The sequence below is a fragment of the Centroberyx gerrardi genome, chromosome 5, assembly GCF_048128805.1.
Source record: "Centroberyx gerrardi isolate f3 chromosome 5, fCenGer3.hap1.cur.20231027, whole genome shotgun sequence".
Taxonomy (NCBI): domain Eukaryota; kingdom Metazoa; phylum Chordata; class Actinopteri; order Beryciformes; family Berycidae; genus Centroberyx; species Centroberyx gerrardi.
In genome coordinates this window covers 7,073,787-7,092,911 of record NC_136001.1, presented here as the reverse complement: position 1 = coordinate 7,092,911, position 19,125 = coordinate 7,073,787, and the positions used below count along the sequence as shown (strand labels likewise).

General features: G+C 42.5%; 1 protein-coding gene across 1 annotated transcript; it reads left to right on the top strand.

The window, feature by feature from the left end:
- The first annotated feature begins 4,199 nt into the window (after window positions 1-4,199).
- On the top strand, window positions 4,200-18,994 carry LOC139915090 (deoxyribonuclease-1-like). The gene is made up of 10 exons (XM_078283849.1): window positions 4,200-4,241; window positions 5,527-5,612; window positions 7,998-8,092; window positions 8,643-8,729; window positions 8,935-9,047; window positions 15,729-15,841; window positions 16,017-16,174; window positions 16,462-16,558; window positions 17,846-18,095; window positions 18,401-18,994. Exons 2-10 carry the CDS (start codon window positions 5,532-5,534, stop codon window positions 18,547-18,549), a joined length of 1,143 nt encoding a protein of 380 aa, XP_078139975.1. The 5' UTR covers window positions 4,200-4,241; window positions 5,527-5,531; the 3' UTR covers window positions 18,550-18,994.
- Window positions 18,995-19,125: the final 131 nt, after the last annotated feature.

Here is a 19,125-nt window from a genome sequence, read left to right as displayed (position 1 = left end):
TATCTATGATCGTACACTGCTGGTGTGAAGTATGGATTGTAGGCCGGCCAACTTAGTACTTTTACCTCTCTATGAAGCTGGAATCGCTTAACCACCTCTAGCCATATCTTAATAGAAAGACTGACACATTGGTTCTGTAATTGAAATATTTCTTTCACCCCGTCGAGACAACCCAGAACCGACTGAATTGGTGTATCCATCAAGGAAAATTCTATGTCTTTCCATTTAGCTTCATAGCTTGAGTTACACCAAAGTACTAGTGATCTCAACTGAGCAGATAAATAATAATCCCTCAAACATGGTAATGCCATACCTCCCCTCTCCCTTGGCAGCTGCAGGGTTGAGTATTTTACTCGAGGTCTCTTTTTGTTCCATATAAACCTAGAAATGTGTTTATCCCATTCCCTAAACTGTCTAAAAGGGACCTCCACTGGCAGGGCTGTGAATAGGTACAGTAATTTGGGAAGGATATTCATCTTGATTGATCTTACTCTGCTGCCTATATCGAGGGGAAGCAAGGCCCACCTGTCCATATTGTTACATATTTTTTTGTTAATCCGATTATAATTTATGGCATACAGGGAGGACATATCTTTCGGTAAGTAGACCCCAAGTTACTGGATATATGGTAAATGCCAGTTAAAATTATACTTGTTTACCAGTTCTTGGGCGGGGGCGTAGTTAAATGTCAAGGCCTGTGTTTTGTGAACATTAAGTGCATATCCAGAGTAACTCCCTTACATCTTTAAGATATTCATCAGCAGCGGTACCCCTGAACCTGGATTTTGTAGTGTCACCAATACATCATCTGCATACAGGTCGATTTTGTATTCTACTCCCTTTATAGTTATACCCTCCAAACCTCTTTCCTGTCTAATAGTTTGAGCCAAAGGTTCAATAAAGAGATTAAAGAGGGCCGGGCTAATGGGGCAGCCCTGTCTGCGGGGTTTGAAAGCACACTTTCTTGTGGGAAGTCAGAACTCGGAAGAAACCAACTGATCCACACTGATTTTTCAGAACAGTTTGTTTGGGCTTAAACTCAGACTTTAAACTTAGAATGATTGCTTGAATGTATCAGAAGAGGAAAGGAACACACATAGTGGAAAGATGGTGAATGTCCAGACTGTGTTTGGGTTCCCCTCTTCTTGTTTGCTTGGAAATGCACAGATGACTGATAATTATCTTGATTTTCTTTTTTTTAAGAGCATAGATGCACTCCACTATTTCTCGTGTTACTTTCTTCCCAGTTCAGACTTTGCACATGCACGTTAACGCTGATCCAAACATGACTCTTAGTGCACAGCTCTACACCCAACCCAGCCCCAAACCCTTGAATCCTATGATGCTCGGCTCCTGAAACATTCCACCTCCACCAGTGGAGAACCAGACTCTGTCACTCCGGACTGTCCCATCATCCTCTGCAGCACCTCCACTGCTCTGCATCACCTGTCTTATCTGTAAGCTGGTTTTGATCAGATGCCCCAAGCTTCCATTTTCTGGACTTCAGTTATATTTACCAGGCAAAAGCCAAACTGGCAATTACTGGGTAACATAGGGGCGGCTGTGGCTCAGGAAGTAGAGCGGGTCGTCCACTAATCAGAAGGTCGGTGGTTCGATCCCAGCTCCTCCAGTCCGCATGTCGAAGTGTCCTTGGGCAAGATACTGAACCCCAAATTGCTCCCGATGGTTGCGCCAGCACCCTGCGTGGTAGCTTGCCGCCATCGGTGTATGGATGTGTGTGTGTGTGTGTGTGAATGGGTGAATGTAGGCATATTGTAAAGCGCTTTGGATAAAAGCGCTATATAAATGCAGTCCATTTACCATTTACATAAACTGCTAAACAGGGCTTTTTAGTCAGCAGGCCCAGATGGGATAGTAGTGAAAAATGAAAAGCTTCCTCATCAAACCGAAGGTGTCTGGTTTTTTATATGGAATCCATTGGGTGGGAAACAGCGTCACCCTGTACAGACCCAGGCTCAAAACAAATCCAGGTGTTTTCACAGAGGGAGGAACAAACCTGAGCAAATGGGGACTGGACTGCTCGACTGTCCGGTTCTCCAGCTCCAGCTCCTAATGCTAAATTATCAATGATGATGTGATTTTATTAGAAAACTATTGAGAAGAAAGTTGGCTGACAAATGCAAATTGTGGAAGAGGTCGGTTGTCAACGAATAGCAAATAAACAGGTGTTTGTAAATTGAGAACCTGCCTTAACTAATGAACCAATTTACTGCTGTGGCAACCAGAAGTTAATAAATCAACATGTTGCCAAGGTAACCATAAATGGAAATTGGTTGTCAAATGCTCAACTGTTTTTGTGAGTTTTGTTTTTTTTCCAGTTTAAATGTTAGAAAACATGGATATACTATGTTTTTCATAATGGATGTAATTAAATAACTACAATGTAACAAAGTTGTCCTGTTTCCTGTTTTGCACTCACGCTTTTGCACTCATTCAGAATATTCCAATTATAGTACAAGGTACTAAGGCTAAATTGTAAAGTCATTGTAACAATGACAACAATAAAAACATTGTAAAAGTCTCACTTTAAGTTGCATTAATGCTGCAAGATTACTTCTGCTCTACCGCCAAAGCAATTGTTTGGTAAATTTTTGTTCTTTTTAACAGTCTGAAGGCACAAGTGGTTTGCCAACCAGTTGTGTGATTCACTTATTTTGTGTTGCCATATTGCTGCTCTATTCTCCTATATATAACATTTAGAAAGAGCTGTCTAAAGTGGCTGCTGCAGTACTAATGCCAGATGCAGAGTCTTCATGCAATTCATACACCGAGGGTTTTTGTGAGTCCTGTTAGAGGGAGACTGATGTGTGTGTATGTGTGTGTGTTTCAGAGAGAGAGAGACCATACTTTATCTCAGTAATAGATAAGAGTGCAGATGTTACTGTGGAGAAATATGCAAATTCCCTCTGAGAAACAGTAACTGTCAGGCTCTGAGTGATCGTTATGTGCTGAGTAAGCTTCATGACTCCATCAAACATCCATCAAGCCCTTCCAGAAACGCCTCATCATTCATCCGGAAATAAGGTAATAAAAAGTTTCTTTTTTGTTTTGGCAGTGCAAACATGCATCAGCAACACTTTATAAGAAGAATTAAGACTGTCTGATAGAGGTGTGTGGGGATGTTTGGATTATTAAATTTATAATATAGACTCAATGAAGGAAGTTTTATCTAAGAGTATCCAGTGTCTCGGTCCTCTTTGTTTTACAAGACTATTTTACAAGACTTTTAACAAGGCAGAGACAAGTGGAGAAAAAGGTTTGCCATACTAATGGAGAGTGGCAGCTGGACTTTAACATGACGAGAGCAAAGAGAGAAACTTTTATCACAGCCTCACATTGTTTCCCAATTATCTATTTATTTATTTAACCCTTATTTAACCAGGAAAGCCTCACTGAGATACAAGATCTCTTTCACCAGAGGGACCTGGCTAGGAAAAGCAGCATCATTGACAGACATAAAGGTTACAGATACACAACATAGAACAATATAAAGACTAAAAACATCAAATAATAAAAAATAGCATAAATAGTTGAAGCATAAAGCATAAAAATCCATAAAGTCCAAACAAACAATCAAACAGGAAGGAGCTTCCTTTCCATGGAAGGGGTCTGATACTGTAACGGCAGCCTAGCGTGTGTGTGCGTGTGCGTGTGCGTGTGTGTGTGTGTGTGTGTGTACATATGCTTGTATTTCCATCCCTGTGAGGACCGCAGGATGGGAGATGAACACCAGCCGTTGGCCTACTGCTGGTAAATTTTGGCCATTTTCTACCGGCCACTTTGGCAGGTAATCAACTCAAATCCTTCTGTTGTAAAGATCTAGTTGGCTGGTAAAATAGTGAAGGAGTGAATGTGAATGTTTGACTCTTATTGGATAGGTTTTTGTTCTATATGCCATGCAACTAACTTGTGACAAGGCACTGTAATGTTTTGGGTGTAGGCTGACAGTATGTGAAATGGTAATATCCCTGATAAGAGTGTGTGTTATAGGGTGTGCATGCATGCATCTGCAGCATACATTGGTGTGTGTGTGTGTGTGTGTGTGTGTGTGTGTGTGTGTGTGTGTGTGTGTGTGTGTGTGTTTGTGTGTGTCAGGTCTTTTTCAGACTTCCTGTCTGTTTGAGGTTAGGAAGTTGTTCTGTTTTCTCACAGTCTGCTGACATGCTGCTGACTTCTGCTCACTATTCAACTATTTGATTTCATTTATCTGAACCAGGCTGGTGAGTCATTCTTCTTTTCTATTTTTTCTTATTAATATTTCTCTACTTTCTGGACTAAAAACTACTCTGCAGCACTGAAAGTTTGGTTAATTAAGTAACTTATATCTATTGTCTGCCCTACAATATAGTGGCTTACTGGAAGGTTTTACCTATAGAAATGATCCCTGCTGGAAGCTTTTTAGCTGCTGTTTATGTCAGGATATTGATTATTGTATTGATTATATGTTTTAGCATTCTATCTACTTATTCCAATCACTCTCTGTGCTTGACTGAAAACATTATAGTGTCTCTCAGCACAGCAGCTCAGTAATAATGTATTAATATTGAACTGAATCCATCAGACAAAGCATCACAAGAGTCTTTTACATTTAAATTTTTCAGATGAAGTGATGTGGAAATTCCCCGTTAAATTCACTGGAGGTTTACTTGTACTTTCACATCATCTATAGCATTTCCTCTACAATATTTAGGTTGACTGCACAGCTGATGTTACAGTCTTTTCAGAATATTTGATGGAACATTTTCTACACAATTCCTCTATTACCTTTTATTAACTATTAACTTAGGGTATAAATAAGGTATTAACTGCTTGTCCTGTTTTTTTGTTTTTTTTGTTTTTTTTGTTTAATTAAGACAGAAAGAGTTTACAATAATATACCATAAACACACAAAAACATACAAAACAAACAAAAACAGACTATCAGACAAAAAAGAAGAAATGTGGCATTATAAAGTATTCTTGTAACTTCATTTTCTCTGCAAATTAATTTTAATATCTTGCTTGTATCCAACTCATTAAGCACAATAAATTAGTAATATTAAAAGCAAATTTTTCCTGGTGAATTTCTCTAGAAGCAATTGTGCACAGTGATGTTTAAGAAAAGCGTTAATGACAATAGTTCTATCTGTTTTGAATATGATGTATTTTCCAAACCGCTTTACTTTTCTTTGGGGAGACTTTAGTAGTCATCCATTATTAAACAACACCATTAGCTCGTCACTGTTATCTCAGGCTGAACCTGGTAATGCAGAGAGAGTGATGAATAATGAAGAACAGGTCAGGAGGCGCAGAGGACAGCTGGCTGTGTGTTTGTCATCTGATGTTTTATCCTGCAAATCCCTTTAAGACACAAGATAAAACAATCAGCTGCATTCTCCGCCTCCTGATGCTGTTTTGTCACTGTTCATTCATCAGCGGGGGCCTTCTTCTTACCTTTGTCCCCTTTTTTCTGCCTTTGTCCCCAATTTTTCTTCCCCTGAAACTCTGTGAATTCTCTCTTCACAGTCAACATGAGGATAGCAGCCTTCAACATCAGGAAGCTGGGATGGAGAAAAGTCAGCAACAAGTCTGTCCTCCCCTACCTCATCAAGGTAACCCACAGATTTTCAGAGGTCTGATCATTAAAGGAGGATTTGAACACCAATAAAATATCAGTAATTTTCAGACATTAGCACAATTTCCGTAAACTCCAAAAATTACTGGGTTGGGAGAAAAAAATGAATGAAACTAATCTTTGATGATTCTTTCATTTGTTTGGTATCCATGGTAATCTGGTGTTCATGCAATCTCAAAGTGTAAAAATGTAATCACTCCCCTAGTTAAGATCCTGTGTTTATCATGAGACTATTGCTGAGAAGCCTGTCAGTCTCTACTGAATTGGAAAAAGTGCTTCCGGGGAGGGACCGCTGGCAAGTTGCTGCCGCGCCTCCACCGTGATTTATTGTGTTTTGTTTGATTTGTTTAAATCCGTCTGTTATAAACTGCTTAGCCTGTCCGGTCTGACACCTTGTGACGCCGAAATAGCAGTTTAACAGTCTGGTTGTCTCTATGTGTGCTCGGCGCTACTGTGTTGACGCTCGGTAGCCTGGAGCTAACCTCGCCGGTAAGGCCTCACCTGTATGGGACTGTTGGGTCTCCTCTGTGCTCTCTGTGGCTGGATACTCTGATCTGGTGTGCCTCGTCACGCACGCTTGATTGGGGCTTACTGGTGTTACATTGGGATTACTGGTGTTGCACTCTCCTGGTTCTCGTCATATCTCACTGACAGACAACAGTATGTCCAACTGAGGAACCACAGGTCAAGGTGTTCTGCTGTTCCACTGGGTGTCCCCCAGGGGTCAGTACTGGGTCCACTCCTATTCATCATCTACCTCCTTCCCCTGGGCACAATCTTCCGTCACCATGGTGTCCACTTTCACTGCTACGCTGATGATACACAGGTCTACATCTCCACTAAACCCACCACTGCCCTTTCTGAAGCTCAATGGCAGCAAAACTGAGGCCCTGCTCATTGGTTCCAAAACCACCCTTTCCAAAGCCCAAAACACCAAAGCCCTAAACATCATCATTGATGGCTTCCCTGTACCCCTCTCCAGCCAAGTCAAGAGCCTCGGTGTCATTCTGGATAGCACCCTTTCCTTTGCACCTCACATAAAAAACATCACCCGGACTGCTTTCTTCCACCTTCGCAACATTTCCAGACTCCGCCCATCCCTGTCTCAATCCAGCACTGAAGTCTTGGTCCACGCATTCGTCACATCCCGGATTGACTACTGTAATGCTGTTCTCTCTGGCCTTCCCACCAAACTGCTTAACAGGCTTCAAATCATTCAGAACTCGGCTGCCCGGATCATTACTCGCACCAAATCATCCGACCACATCACCCCCATTCTCATCCAACTACACTGGCTCCCTGTTCAATACCGGATTGACTATAAAAACCTTCTGCTCACCTTCAAAGCCCTCCACAACCTAGCCCCCACTTATCTCTCTGACTTCCTCCAGGATTACATCCCCTCCCGCTCCCTGCGCTCATCCTCAGCTGGTCTCCTGACCATCCCCACCTCACGCCTCAGCACCATGGGTGCTAGGGCTTTCAGCTGCACTGCTCCCAGGCTTTGGAACTCCCTGCCCCCACACATTCGACAGTCTGATACCATAACAGCATTCAAATCCCACCTCAAAACTCACCTGTTCAAACTGGCCTACTCACTGTAATCCTCATCGTACTGTGCGTTTCCCTTTTATCCTTACACTGTTACTGTTTTTATTCCCCCTCCTATACGTGTCTGCCCACCCTATGTCACTTGTTTTGTCTATACTGGTGTCTTTGCCATGTTTCGCAGTTTTTACCTGTTGTATGTATGTATGTTTCTTTTTATGCATTGTAAGGCGACCTTGGGTGTCCTGAAAGGTGCCCTCAAATAAAATGTAGTATTATTATTATTATTATTACTGGCCTCTACTCTGTTTTACACTGTGTGTCACCTGGTCAGATTTGATAGGAAGTCTGCTGGATTTCTTAGATTGCTTTAAAAATGATATATTGATGTTTAAAATGTTACACAAAGCTCCTTTAAGCTGCTGATATATATACATATATTCTGTTCTGTCCTGTCCTGTCCTGTCCTGTCCTGTCCTGTCCTGTCCTGTTCTGTTCTGTTCTAGTTCATTCTATTCTATGCCATTCTATTCTGTCCTGTCCTGTTCTATTCTGTACTGTTCTGTTCTGTCCTATTCTATTCTATTCTATTCTATTCTATTCTATTCTATTCTATTCTATTCTATCGTGTTCTGCCCTCCTCTTCTCATCTCTGTGTCGATGCTGTTTTTGATCAGATAGTGTTTCATCACATCAGTCACTCTGTGTGTGTGTGTGTGGGGGGGGTGTGGGTGTGTGTGTGTGTGTGGGTGTGTGTGGGTGTGTGTGTGTCTGTGTGTGTGGGTGTGGGTGTGTGTGGGTGTGTGTGTGTCAGATTGTGTCTCGGTACAGTGTGGTGTTGATCCTGGAGGTGGTGGATAAGAACGGTGCGGCCATGGAAAGCTTCCTCCAGAAACTCAACAACACCAGGTGGATTCTCTGCTATATATGCGTAAATGTTCCCCTGAAAACCTATTTGGATAGATTCCTATTGTTGAATATTGGTTCCAACACTAGGAAAATCATTTAAACAAGGGCCATTCATTCATCCTTTAACACAGATTAATACAAGTAATCCTAGCATGAAAAAGTTGCTGTGTGTTTGATATCACCACTATATTATAACATGAAAATATATTGTATTAGTACTACTACTACTACTACTACTAGTACTAATAATGATAATTTATTTCAATAGCACTTTTCAAAGCAAATGTTAGAAAGTATTTCACACAAACAAAACAAAAGATGATAAAAGCAAAGTGAAGACAAAACACAAAACCAAAGTCGCACCAAGTTCATTGAATAAAATGTCAGATAAAACAAGTTTACATTAAAATAAATAAATAAAATACAAATACAAGAGAGTAGAGTGATTATAAAAACGCCCTCTGATAAAAATATGTTTTCAGGTACCATGTATTCTTCTTTTTGCATGTAACAATCTATACTTTGTACTGAGTTGTTTGTGTTTCCTCAGAGCGAACAAGAAGCGTCCGTTCTCCATGACGCTGAGCAGCAGACTGGGAAGAGACTCCTACAAGGAGCAGTTTGTCTTCCTCTACAGGTAGCAGACTGAAGGTCACACTCTGCCCTCCTTTACTGTAATATCCGCTACTGAGCTTCCCTTGAGCAAGGCACCGAACCCCCAAGAGTGGAGGAGTTTTCGTCCAATAATAGAAATGAAGTTTTAAGTTAGTGTGTCATCTAAACACAGGATAGTATATTTGTCTGTATTGTTTCTGATACATGTGTGCGTGTGTGTGTGTCAGAGAGGACGAGGTGAAGCTGATTGACTCCTACCAATATGAAGATAATCAAGTTGGAGATGAAGACGCCTTCGCCAGAGAACCGTACATCCTGCGATTCTCCTGTCCGACTGCAGGTACCTGTGTGTGTGCGTGTGTTTGAGGGGGGGGGAGAGACTTCACACCATGAAGCTTGCTTTTTTGCTTTCTTTCTTTTTTCTTTCTTTCTTTCTTTCTTTCTTTCTTTCTTCCTTTCTTGATTCATTCATTCATGTTTATTTCCCCTTACACTCTCTTTTTATAGTATAATAATACCCATGCAATTCAATTATCACTGTTCCTATACTTCATTTTTTTATGTTATGTGAGCAATTTATTAAGCATAGAATTTCGGAAGTTGTATGGCTGTTTCTTTTTCATTTATAGTATAATAACACCCATGCAATTCATATGACAAAGGCCAGATAATTCTGGGTTGAAAATATACCACATGTGACAAATTAGGAACGGTTGGGTCTAGCATGAGGTGATATGTGTGAGTGTTGAAAACTATTCATCGTCCCTTAAAAAACACTCAGGGACAGAGGCTAAATAAATGGTTACAGCTCACTGGGAAACACCTGTATGTCACTTCATTTTGGCTTCATCCAACTAAACACACTGTTTTTTTTTGTTTGTTTGTTTTTTTCATTTCTTAGTCGATTTGACATTCCCACACAACAGTGATGCATAATTGTGACAGTTTATGGCAACAGCAAGAGAGCTGAGGTTCTCCTGTGTCCACACAATGAGCTGCTATGCACAGGAACACACAGGCGCTCATCTGCATAGGCAGACTGCAGAGGTGAACCTTAAGTCACAATGGCTGAGGTGATGAAGCCGAACATTCCATGGACAATAAATACCAGTGTTGAGGCTTCAGCCCGTCATAAGGCGACTGAGACTCACAGCGAACCTCAACACAGCGGAAATCGTAACCTCAGGACTTTTTTCGACACAACCTACAAGGAATCTGAATCTGACTTACAAGTTTGATGACGGTAAGTAAAGACTTTAACTTTCTCAAATTAATATTAGGAAATATTATCAATGTAAAATATTAGAAATGTGGCGAAATGTGGGGAAGGTAAAGGGGCACCTGTTCTCTAGCTCTCTAATAACTGAATTGAATTGGAGAAAATGGGAGAAAAATGGGAAATTATGTAATATATATATATTTTAATTATCTGTCCAAACTAACCCAGACTGTTCAGGGTGATTTAGTGTACAAGTGCATGCTTGGTACCCATTTTAGTGCGTGTTGGCCCAGTATGGGTTATCCAATCTATAAGCCACCTTGATTCTCAGGTTGAACTGCACTACATGTCCCATGATGCATGTCAGTCATAGTGTTAACACAGAACTTGAGTAGATATAATGTAGTTTCAGTAAAAACAAAGATTTGAGTGATCTACCCTGCCCCCGACTTCACACACACACACACACGCACAGGCACACACAAACATACACACACACACACACACAGCCATCATTCCTAAGTCTGTGTATTTGCAGATTGACTCAATTTCTAATAGACTTACTTGTCACTGGTCATTTTTAGCTAGGTATAGGCCTTTTTAGCCCTTCCCATAATGCTTCGCTTTACCAGTCGTTCCGCTCAATACACCGCCAGCTGACTGCCGTTGAGTCGTACTGAAGAGTGTAATACTGTGGCTGTAACTTAATAAAGTGCCTATAAACAACTAAATCAGAGTTAATGTTACTTGATTGGACATTTCCAACTCGTCAGTGGAACACCAAGTACTTTTAATCAAGATGATCAACCGGGACAAACTTATTTCAGATTACTTGAGATATTTGGTCACAGTTAGCTAGCAGTTTGAGAGGTTGTAATCACCGACTTGTGGTTGTACTGGGAAATTAACTAAACTAAAAAATAAATATGAGTAAATGTTGCCTTATAAGTTTTCAGCTGTCATTGTTTTTATCTAACTATCAACTATTTTTTTGTGAGTGAAAATTTCAACATACAAGTTCACATTCATTCTACAAGTTCTCAGATCGCATTCTACAAGTTCTCAGATCAAGTCTACAAGCTCTCGGGTTTTGCAACATAAATACCTTCATAAGCATTCCCTGCACTATATTGGGATGTAGGTTGTGTTTGTGAGACATGGAGATGAAATGAAATGACAATTAACCATTATTCTTCTTCTACTCTTCTCTTCTCTTCTTCCAGACGCTCATACTGAGCAAGGACTCCGTCAGGAGGGTCCTCAAGGGGGCACTCTTACAGGAAGACGGCCAGCGATACAGCTGTCGAGCAGAACGCAGGCTAGTCTGGAGTCGGCTGATCAATTTGATCAATAAGGTCAAGGTCACCAATCCAGACCTGCGCTTCACCGACAATCCAAAAGAGGCCACGCTGCATCTCAATGTTGAGAATGCACTCTGGATGTTGTCCACTAACTACATGACAGTACTGGATATGCTGGAATACGCAAATCCATCCAACTCCGGATCGGCACTTTGGGATAAGTTGTTTGTTGATGTACCTTCCCGTGCACCCCAGCCATCCCGTACCTCCCGGGCCTCCGGTACCACCCAGGCCTCGCGTACCACCCAGGCCTCGCGTACCACCCAGGCCCCGCGTACCACCCAGGCCCCGCGTACCACCCAGGCCTCGCGTACCACCCAGGCCCCGCGTACCACCCAGGCCCCGCGTACCACCCAGGCCCCGCGTACCACCCAGGCCTCGCGTACCACCCAGGCCCCGCGTACCACCCAGGCCTCCGGTACCACCCAGGCCCCGCGTACCACCCAGGCCTCCGGTACTACCCAGGCCTACCACCCAGGCCTCATGTACCACCCAGGCCCCGTGTACCTCCCACTTCTCCCGTACCTCTCAGGCCACCGGTACCACCCAGGCCTCGTGTACCTCCCACTTCTCCCGTACCTCTCAGGCCACCGGTACCACCCAGGCCTCGTGTACCTCCCAGGCCCCGTGTACCTCCCACTTCTCCCGTACCTCTCAGGCCACCGGTACCACCCAGGCCACCGGTACCACCCAGGCCTCGTGTACCACCCAGGCCCCGTGTACCACCCAGGCCCCGTGTACCACCCAGACCCAGCGTACCACCCAGGCCTCGCGTACCACCCAGGCCCCGTGTACCGCCCAGGCCCAGCGTACCACCCAGGCCCCGCGTACCACCCAGGTCTCCCGTACCTCTCAGGCCACCAGTACCACCCAGGTCTCCCGTCCCTCTCAGTCCTCCGGTACCGGGCTGACATTGTTACAGTTGAAGATGATCTGACCCCTGAGCATGAGCATGAGGCTGCCTCGACGTCCGCTGTAACAACTGTTAATGAGGACATTCTGGATAAGGACTCCGAGTCAGCCCTCACTGAGTTGGCAAACAAACTCAGGGCTGCCACTGAAAGAGCCGAGGCCAGCATGGATTTGATGGAGAAGAAGTCTCTTATGGCCTCAGACAACTTGGCTCCAACTGAGAAGGCGGCAGATGCCACTATGGACTGCAGTGTGTCTGATACCCCTGACCTTCCTCCAAGCAACTTGGCCACAAACTGCCTGGGCAAAACCAACAGCAAGGCAGTTGAGTCGGATGACAGCCAAGTGAAAAAGCCAAGGGCAAAAAAAGAGAAGGGTAGCACAAGATTTTTCAGAGGACTCTGGAAATTTCTGACCTTCACGCCTGATATTGAAGACGACCATGCTGACGTTTACTTTGCTGAGGACTTCGCTTGGGACGTCACTGTTCAAGCTCCCAGCCAGAGGGAGAAAAAAAAGACGTGCATCGAACAGGAGGAGGACGATGCTTCAGACATCAGTGATGAAGCCCACGGCAAGAGGGCAAAGAAGAAGAAGGGTGTCAGGAGATTTTTCAGAGGCCTCTGGAAATCTCTCACCTGCACACCTGACATCAAACAGGACGACCGCCATGCTGAAGTTTACTTTGCTGAGGACTTCGCTTGGGATGTCACTGTTCAAGCTCCTAGCCAGAGGGAGAAAACAGATGGAAGAGGACGATGCTTCGGCCTTCAGTGATAAAACCAAGAGGGCAAAGAAGAAGAAGGGTGTCAGGAGATTTTTCAGAGGCCTCTGGAAATCTCTCACCTGCACACCTGACATCAAACAGGACGACCACCATGCTGAAGTTTACTTTGCTGAGGACTTTGCTTGGGACGTCACTGTTCAAGCTCCCAGCCAGAGGGAGAAAACAGACGGAAGAGGACGATGCTTCAGGAGATTCTTCTGGAAATTTCTATCCTTCATGCCTGACCCTGAACAGTAAGACCACTAAGCTGAAGTCACTGTTCAAACCCACAGCCAGAGAAATTAAAAAAACAGAATGGTATCAGAAGATTTTCGGAGGACTCCGGAAACTTCTGTCCTGCACGCCTGGCAAGAACAAGAAGAGGATGATAACAACTACAGTGGAGATTAACATCATATAACCATCTACCTCCATCTGTTTCCCTCTTCAAAATAAAATAAAAAAAATTAATCTACATATTACTTTGTTGGTTATATATTATTTTGTTCATTGCTTTTTAATATGCTGAATTTACAGCCTAGTGCACTATGATGGTGCATCAATGAGACATCATTTTAAAATATTATATAATATAATATTGAGTGTTTCAAAAGTATATTATATACATGTATTATTACATGTATACATGTATTCTATATTTATTCTGTTCAAAAGCTTTGTTTGATTATTTTTATCATCAGCAGCTAATTATTACATTTAATGGGGGGGACTATTTAACTTTTTCCATTACTGCACACTGGTGGCAGTGACAAGGCAGAATCAGAGCGGGTGCAGCAGAAGGAAAACCGCTTTCAGATTGGCCCGGTCGGCCAAAGGTGCTACTGGAACCGCAATACCGTCACAACAACACTTCCATGTTGATTTTTTAATTTGAGACCGCTTGGCCAATAAGCGAAAAAAAAATCTCTGAAAATGGTCAGTAAGTGGTCATGCAAGCTATGGTATTAGGAGATGCTGGAGCTGAATTCATTTCAAAACAACAGCTGCATATTCACATGAACAGGCTTAAGGTGTTTGCAGACTGTGCCATTTTGTCCATCTTATTGCCGTCCCAGACACATTTTTCACATCTGGGAAATTGTCTTCAAAGATGGTTAGCAGTCTTTGTTCATTCAGTGGGACAAGGTCAAGATCAGCCAATCCATGGAACGGCCTTAATATGTAGCCTACAGTCTGACAGGCTGATAATCAAGATTTTACTTCTCTCCAATCGTCTGACATAAAGTGAACGCAAAAGACGGTTACAATCGCACAGTCTGCAAAAAGCTTCAGCTATGTAGCCCCATTCACACCTAATCATTTTTTACTCATTTACACTTACTGTGCCAGGGGACGCTCATAATCCAGATGTAACATTGAAAGTAAACAAAGTGGTGAATCTCCTCTCAGGTAGAATGTAACTACTTTTGATACGATTGCAGCTGCAATGATTGTGGCCTTATTAAGTTGTGTTAAAAAATAAAATACACGTGTTATTTAAAATGATGGATTACATTCGTCAATGCAGCGTTATGTCTCTGAGCAGTTTTTAATGGATTTTAAAAAACAATAGGAGCCTATGACTTCTGGGAGGTCGGACAAACCTGCAGTAGAACAGACAGTAGGTGTTTCTGACTGTGGCAAATACATCGGTGGGTTTAGACTTTGCATGGGCATTAAAGGGTATATGTGTCACATTTCTGCCTTACTGAAGCATAATATGACTAGTAAATATCAGCAGAGGTTCCTGAATAGTAGTGAGTGAAATAAAGTGAACAGCCTCGGCGCACGCACTGCAGAGATTTCTGCATTCACCTGCTCTACTCTGTACCTAAATTAAGGCTTACACCTAGTTCCCAACATTACCCATTATTTCTAAACTTGCTATTGGTCTCAGCAACAACCGGCTGAAAGGACCTAAGGACCAGCTGAGCCTGCTGGTCTGAGACACAAGGGGCATCTGGGCATCTAGATGGAGGACGGCATCTTAAAGCTACAATAAGCAACTTTTCGCCTTGAGGCAGGAAGTGTATCGTTAGTCCCTCCCTCCTCTCCATCAGTTGGGCAAGTTCCCGCTCCATTCCCTGTCACTCATCCATCATGTAGCCACAGGTGCTGAAGAAGCAGACAGCGAATGTAGCCAATCTGCAATAAAAGCAACACTGATGTTCACTGTGTTTTTGAACGTTTAGCTTCGCTGTTCTTTTTTTCTCCTGCTGCTGTCCTCCATTGTTGTTCTTGCTACGGCTTCCCTGCTCTGTGGCTGACACCTTGATAGCCACAACCAGCTCACCACTGGCCACACCCACAGCCAATTTCAGGCAAATTTCAGAGAGTTTAGGGCACAGGATCACAGACACAGGATCATAGACACACAGAGACTGATAATGTATGATAAATCCCATTTATTTATTGGTATTTTAGAGAGAGACATAGGGGAGGAACAGGAAAGAGAGCGGGGGAAAGAGAAAAATGATGGATGGAATGGGACGGGAGGATAGACGGCAAGATAGAGGGAGTAGACAGGCTGTCTGAGAGAGGTCGGGTGTGGCACTGAATGCACACACACACACACACACACACACACACACACACCCTCCTGTATATTCATCACTGTGTGTGTAATCATGCTGTTCATTTGTGTATGTTACAGTAGGGCTGGACTGAGGGTCTAGGTTTCTTCCATGAGCTTTTTCAGGCCTACGTGACCTAAACAAAAGTGTGTGTGCGTGTTTGCATGTGTGTTTGTGTGTGTGTGTACAGTGGTGAAGGACCTGGTTCTGGTCCCGGTCCACACTAAGCCGGTGGACTCGGAGAAGGAGCTGGACGAGCTGCATGACGTGGTCGACATCGTCAGGAGAAAATGGAAAACTGATGTAGGTTTGGTGCTTTGACTCCATGAGAAAGATGCATATAAATCACATTTATTATCAGTATTTTGTGTCTATTTATGACCCTGAAGGACTTAAACATGGTTGGTTGTTACTCTTGCTGTTAATGTTGATGATGATGATGGTGGTGGTGAAGATATTGGTGTTGTTGTCTGTGCAGAACATTATGATCTTGGGGGACTTTAATGCAGACGGACGTTACATCTCCAAGAGGAGCATGGGGGAGATCCGCATCCGCTCTAATCTCAACTACCATTGGCTGATAGGTGATGATGTCGACACCACGGCTCACAACTGTAATGACCACACCTATGACAGGTAACACACACATCTTAATGTCTTATTTTGTGAATTGGTGCTGATACAAGGACAGACTTTACATGATAGAAAAGTATGAGTTTTATGTGTATTTTGTTATATTTGTAAATGCGACAGTAAAACACCTTTAATCTGAGTTATGATTGACGAAGAAAGCACTAAAAAGCTCATTCTCCATCTACATGTCAAAGTCTTCAAGAGTATATTTGAGTGTATCAATAAATTCAGATGGCCGAATAAATTCTTGATTGTATTTTGAAGCATGCGATTGTATTTTCTGCCGACAGGATCGTTCTGTATGGAGAAGCCATGTTGAAAGCCATCGTCCCCCGCTCAGCCAAGCCTTTCAACTTCCAGAAAGCTTTCAGCCTGTCTGATGCCACGGTAAGACTGTTTGAAACAAACAGCTGCTGATGCTGCGCTCTAGTGGAGTTTAAAGCAGCATCCATGTGTCTTAGAAATACATTAAGTTCAAGTTCGTCGACCAAGGTGCTGTACAAGTATATACAAAACATGAAAAAAGAAAAAAAAAACAAGCAAATCTTACAGAATCAAAAGCTACAGAAATGAGGCGGGTTTTAAGATGCAATTTAAAGGTGCCAATAGAAGCGGCAAGTCTAATACTGGGGGGTACAGTGTTTTACAGGGGCCACAACGGCAAAAGCTCGATCCCCTTTACACTTCAGTCTGAGACCTGCAGGAAACACGGGGGTGTAGGAGATCGGAGATAAAAGACAGGGCAAGACCATTAAGGGCCTTAAAAACAACTAATAAAACCTTAAAATCAATTCTTTGACGAACAGGAAGCCAATGAAGGGACACCAGAACAGGGGAAATGTGATCTCTCTTTAACAATGTCATTTAGAGTTAAAGTCCATTTACTTTTGTCTATGTCTAGTTTACATTTCCCACAATCATTTTGCAATGCATTCCACATATAATTAGAGTTTTTAACATTTACTCGTTTTTTGTTGTTTTTGTCGTTTTGTCGTGTCGTGGCTGCTGTCCCGGCTAACAAAGACTGCCTAAATAAGATGAAATATTAATGAATTAAACAATAAAATGAGGAGAAAATAGAAAGTTTTTTGTTTCCTTTGATTGATTGATTCTCTCGCTCTGTGGAATTTTTTTTTTTGTGATCAACTTTTTATTGAATTTCTCTATAGAAGGGTGTTCAGACATTTTACATTGGCATTTTACATTTCCTTAAAGAGAAACATATTTCCCCCCTTACCCCTCCCTCCTCCCCCCCGCCATCACCCACAGAATTTATAAATATATGAAAATACAACTGAAATGTAATCTGATGGCTAACCCTCTGTGTCCTCATAACTTTTCCCCATATTATCCTCCCGCCCCCACCCATCCCCACATCCCACATCCCCTGTACGTACCCCACCCCCACACCCTCAATAAATAATAGGAAATAGTAGTAATAATGAAAAAATAAATAAATAAAATAAAAAGTTGTTGAAGTTGTTTTTCATGCTGGATAACAATGAATGGCAGCAAATGTCTTCTTCTGAAGGAGGAAAACGAGCGCTGATATCTCCAACTATGGTGACTGTGTGCAGACACCAGAGAGCAAGAATGGAAACATGGATCATTTATACAAGGACACATACAATCACAATGAAAAATGATATGATGTGACTTTATTGTGTGTCCCAGGCTCTCAGCATCAGTGACCATTACCCTGTGGAGGTGAGGCTGAGGTGTAAAGGACGAAAGAAGTTGGGTGTGCCCCAAGCACCAAAGAAGAAGACACTCCCTGGACCAATGAAGAAGAAGGCAGTTTCAGGAGCAGAGAAGAAGTGCGCTCAAGTACCAACGAAAAAGAAGAGTCCAGGACCACAAGAGAGGAGGAATGCCCTAGCAGGACCGTTTGAGATGGGAGTCACAGGACCAACAAAGAAGAAAGGTATCTTTCTTTCTTGTTTCATTGACATTGTATCAATGATTTACGTTTTTGCTTTCACTGGCTCCATTTTGCATACACAAATTGATGAAACCAAATACTTACGAGCAGGGATGCAAAATAGCCACCACAATGTTTCCTGGTGTTTAATTATAGACACTGATATCATATATCAATTACACTATACAAGTATCTGCTTCTCTTCTTTTAGGGGAGGTTTATCCCCTAACCCAAGCATGCCAGGGGTTCCTCTGTCTCACCTGCACATTTCTGTTTTGTTTCTGTTATTGTAAATTCAACTCTAACAGGACCACAGAAGAAGCAGAAGAAGCAGATGAAGAAGGGTGTCCCAGGAGGACTGCAGAGGAACAGGCAGAATGTAACACCACAGAGGAAGAGGGTGCAGTCTTCCTGTGCGTCCCAGACACCGGCCAAGAGAAGACGTCTGGAGAAATGACACATGGGAAATCTCACAGAGACTTTAGAGGATTAAGATCCTGCATTAACTAATCATTTTAATTGACAGACAGTATTATTAAACAGTTTTGGTTAATATTGCTTAACAACACAGTTTTGCTCCTTATGGGCAGTGCTACTCAGAATATCTAATGAATCTAAGGATTCATATTATGCCTATGGACAAAGACAGTTAACATTTAGAACACTGACAACCCACTGCTGAATTTTTTAATTAGTTGTACATTATAATTAAGATGTTTTCCACTCTGGAAGACTTGAGCACATGACAGCAGAATGTAATATGGATGTATTTTGTGTAAAACAGACATTTATTTTGAATTGTGTCAGGCTAAGAAAGTTTGAAAATGGTTATTCTCCATCAGCAAGTCATATTCATTATGATCATATATGAACATGCCCAAAATGTACATGTTGAAATAAATCCTGATTGTATCTTTAAACTGTGAAACTGTGATGTCATCAGGATGGTTTTCAAATCTGGATTAGGGCACCACACACAAACACACACACACACACACACACGTACAGGGTGTGGAGGCAGATCAATTCCCTG

What these genes read in the sequence shown, in the direction of transcription:
- LOC139915090 (XM_078283849.1), top strand. Translation starts at nt 5,532, where the DNA reads ATGAGGATAGCAGCCTTCAACATCAGGAAGCTGGGATGGAGAAAAGTC. An exon ending in CAGTTTGTCTTCCTCTACAG is followed by an intron (nt 8,730 to 8,934) that starts GTAGCAGACTGA and finishes TGTGTGTGTCAG; the next exon opens with AGAGGACGAGGTGAAGCTGA. An exon ending in TCAGCCTGTCTGATGCCACG is followed by an intron (nt 16,559 to 17,845) that starts GTAAGACTGTTT and finishes TGTGTGTCCCAG; the next exon opens with GCTCTCAGCATCAGTGACCA.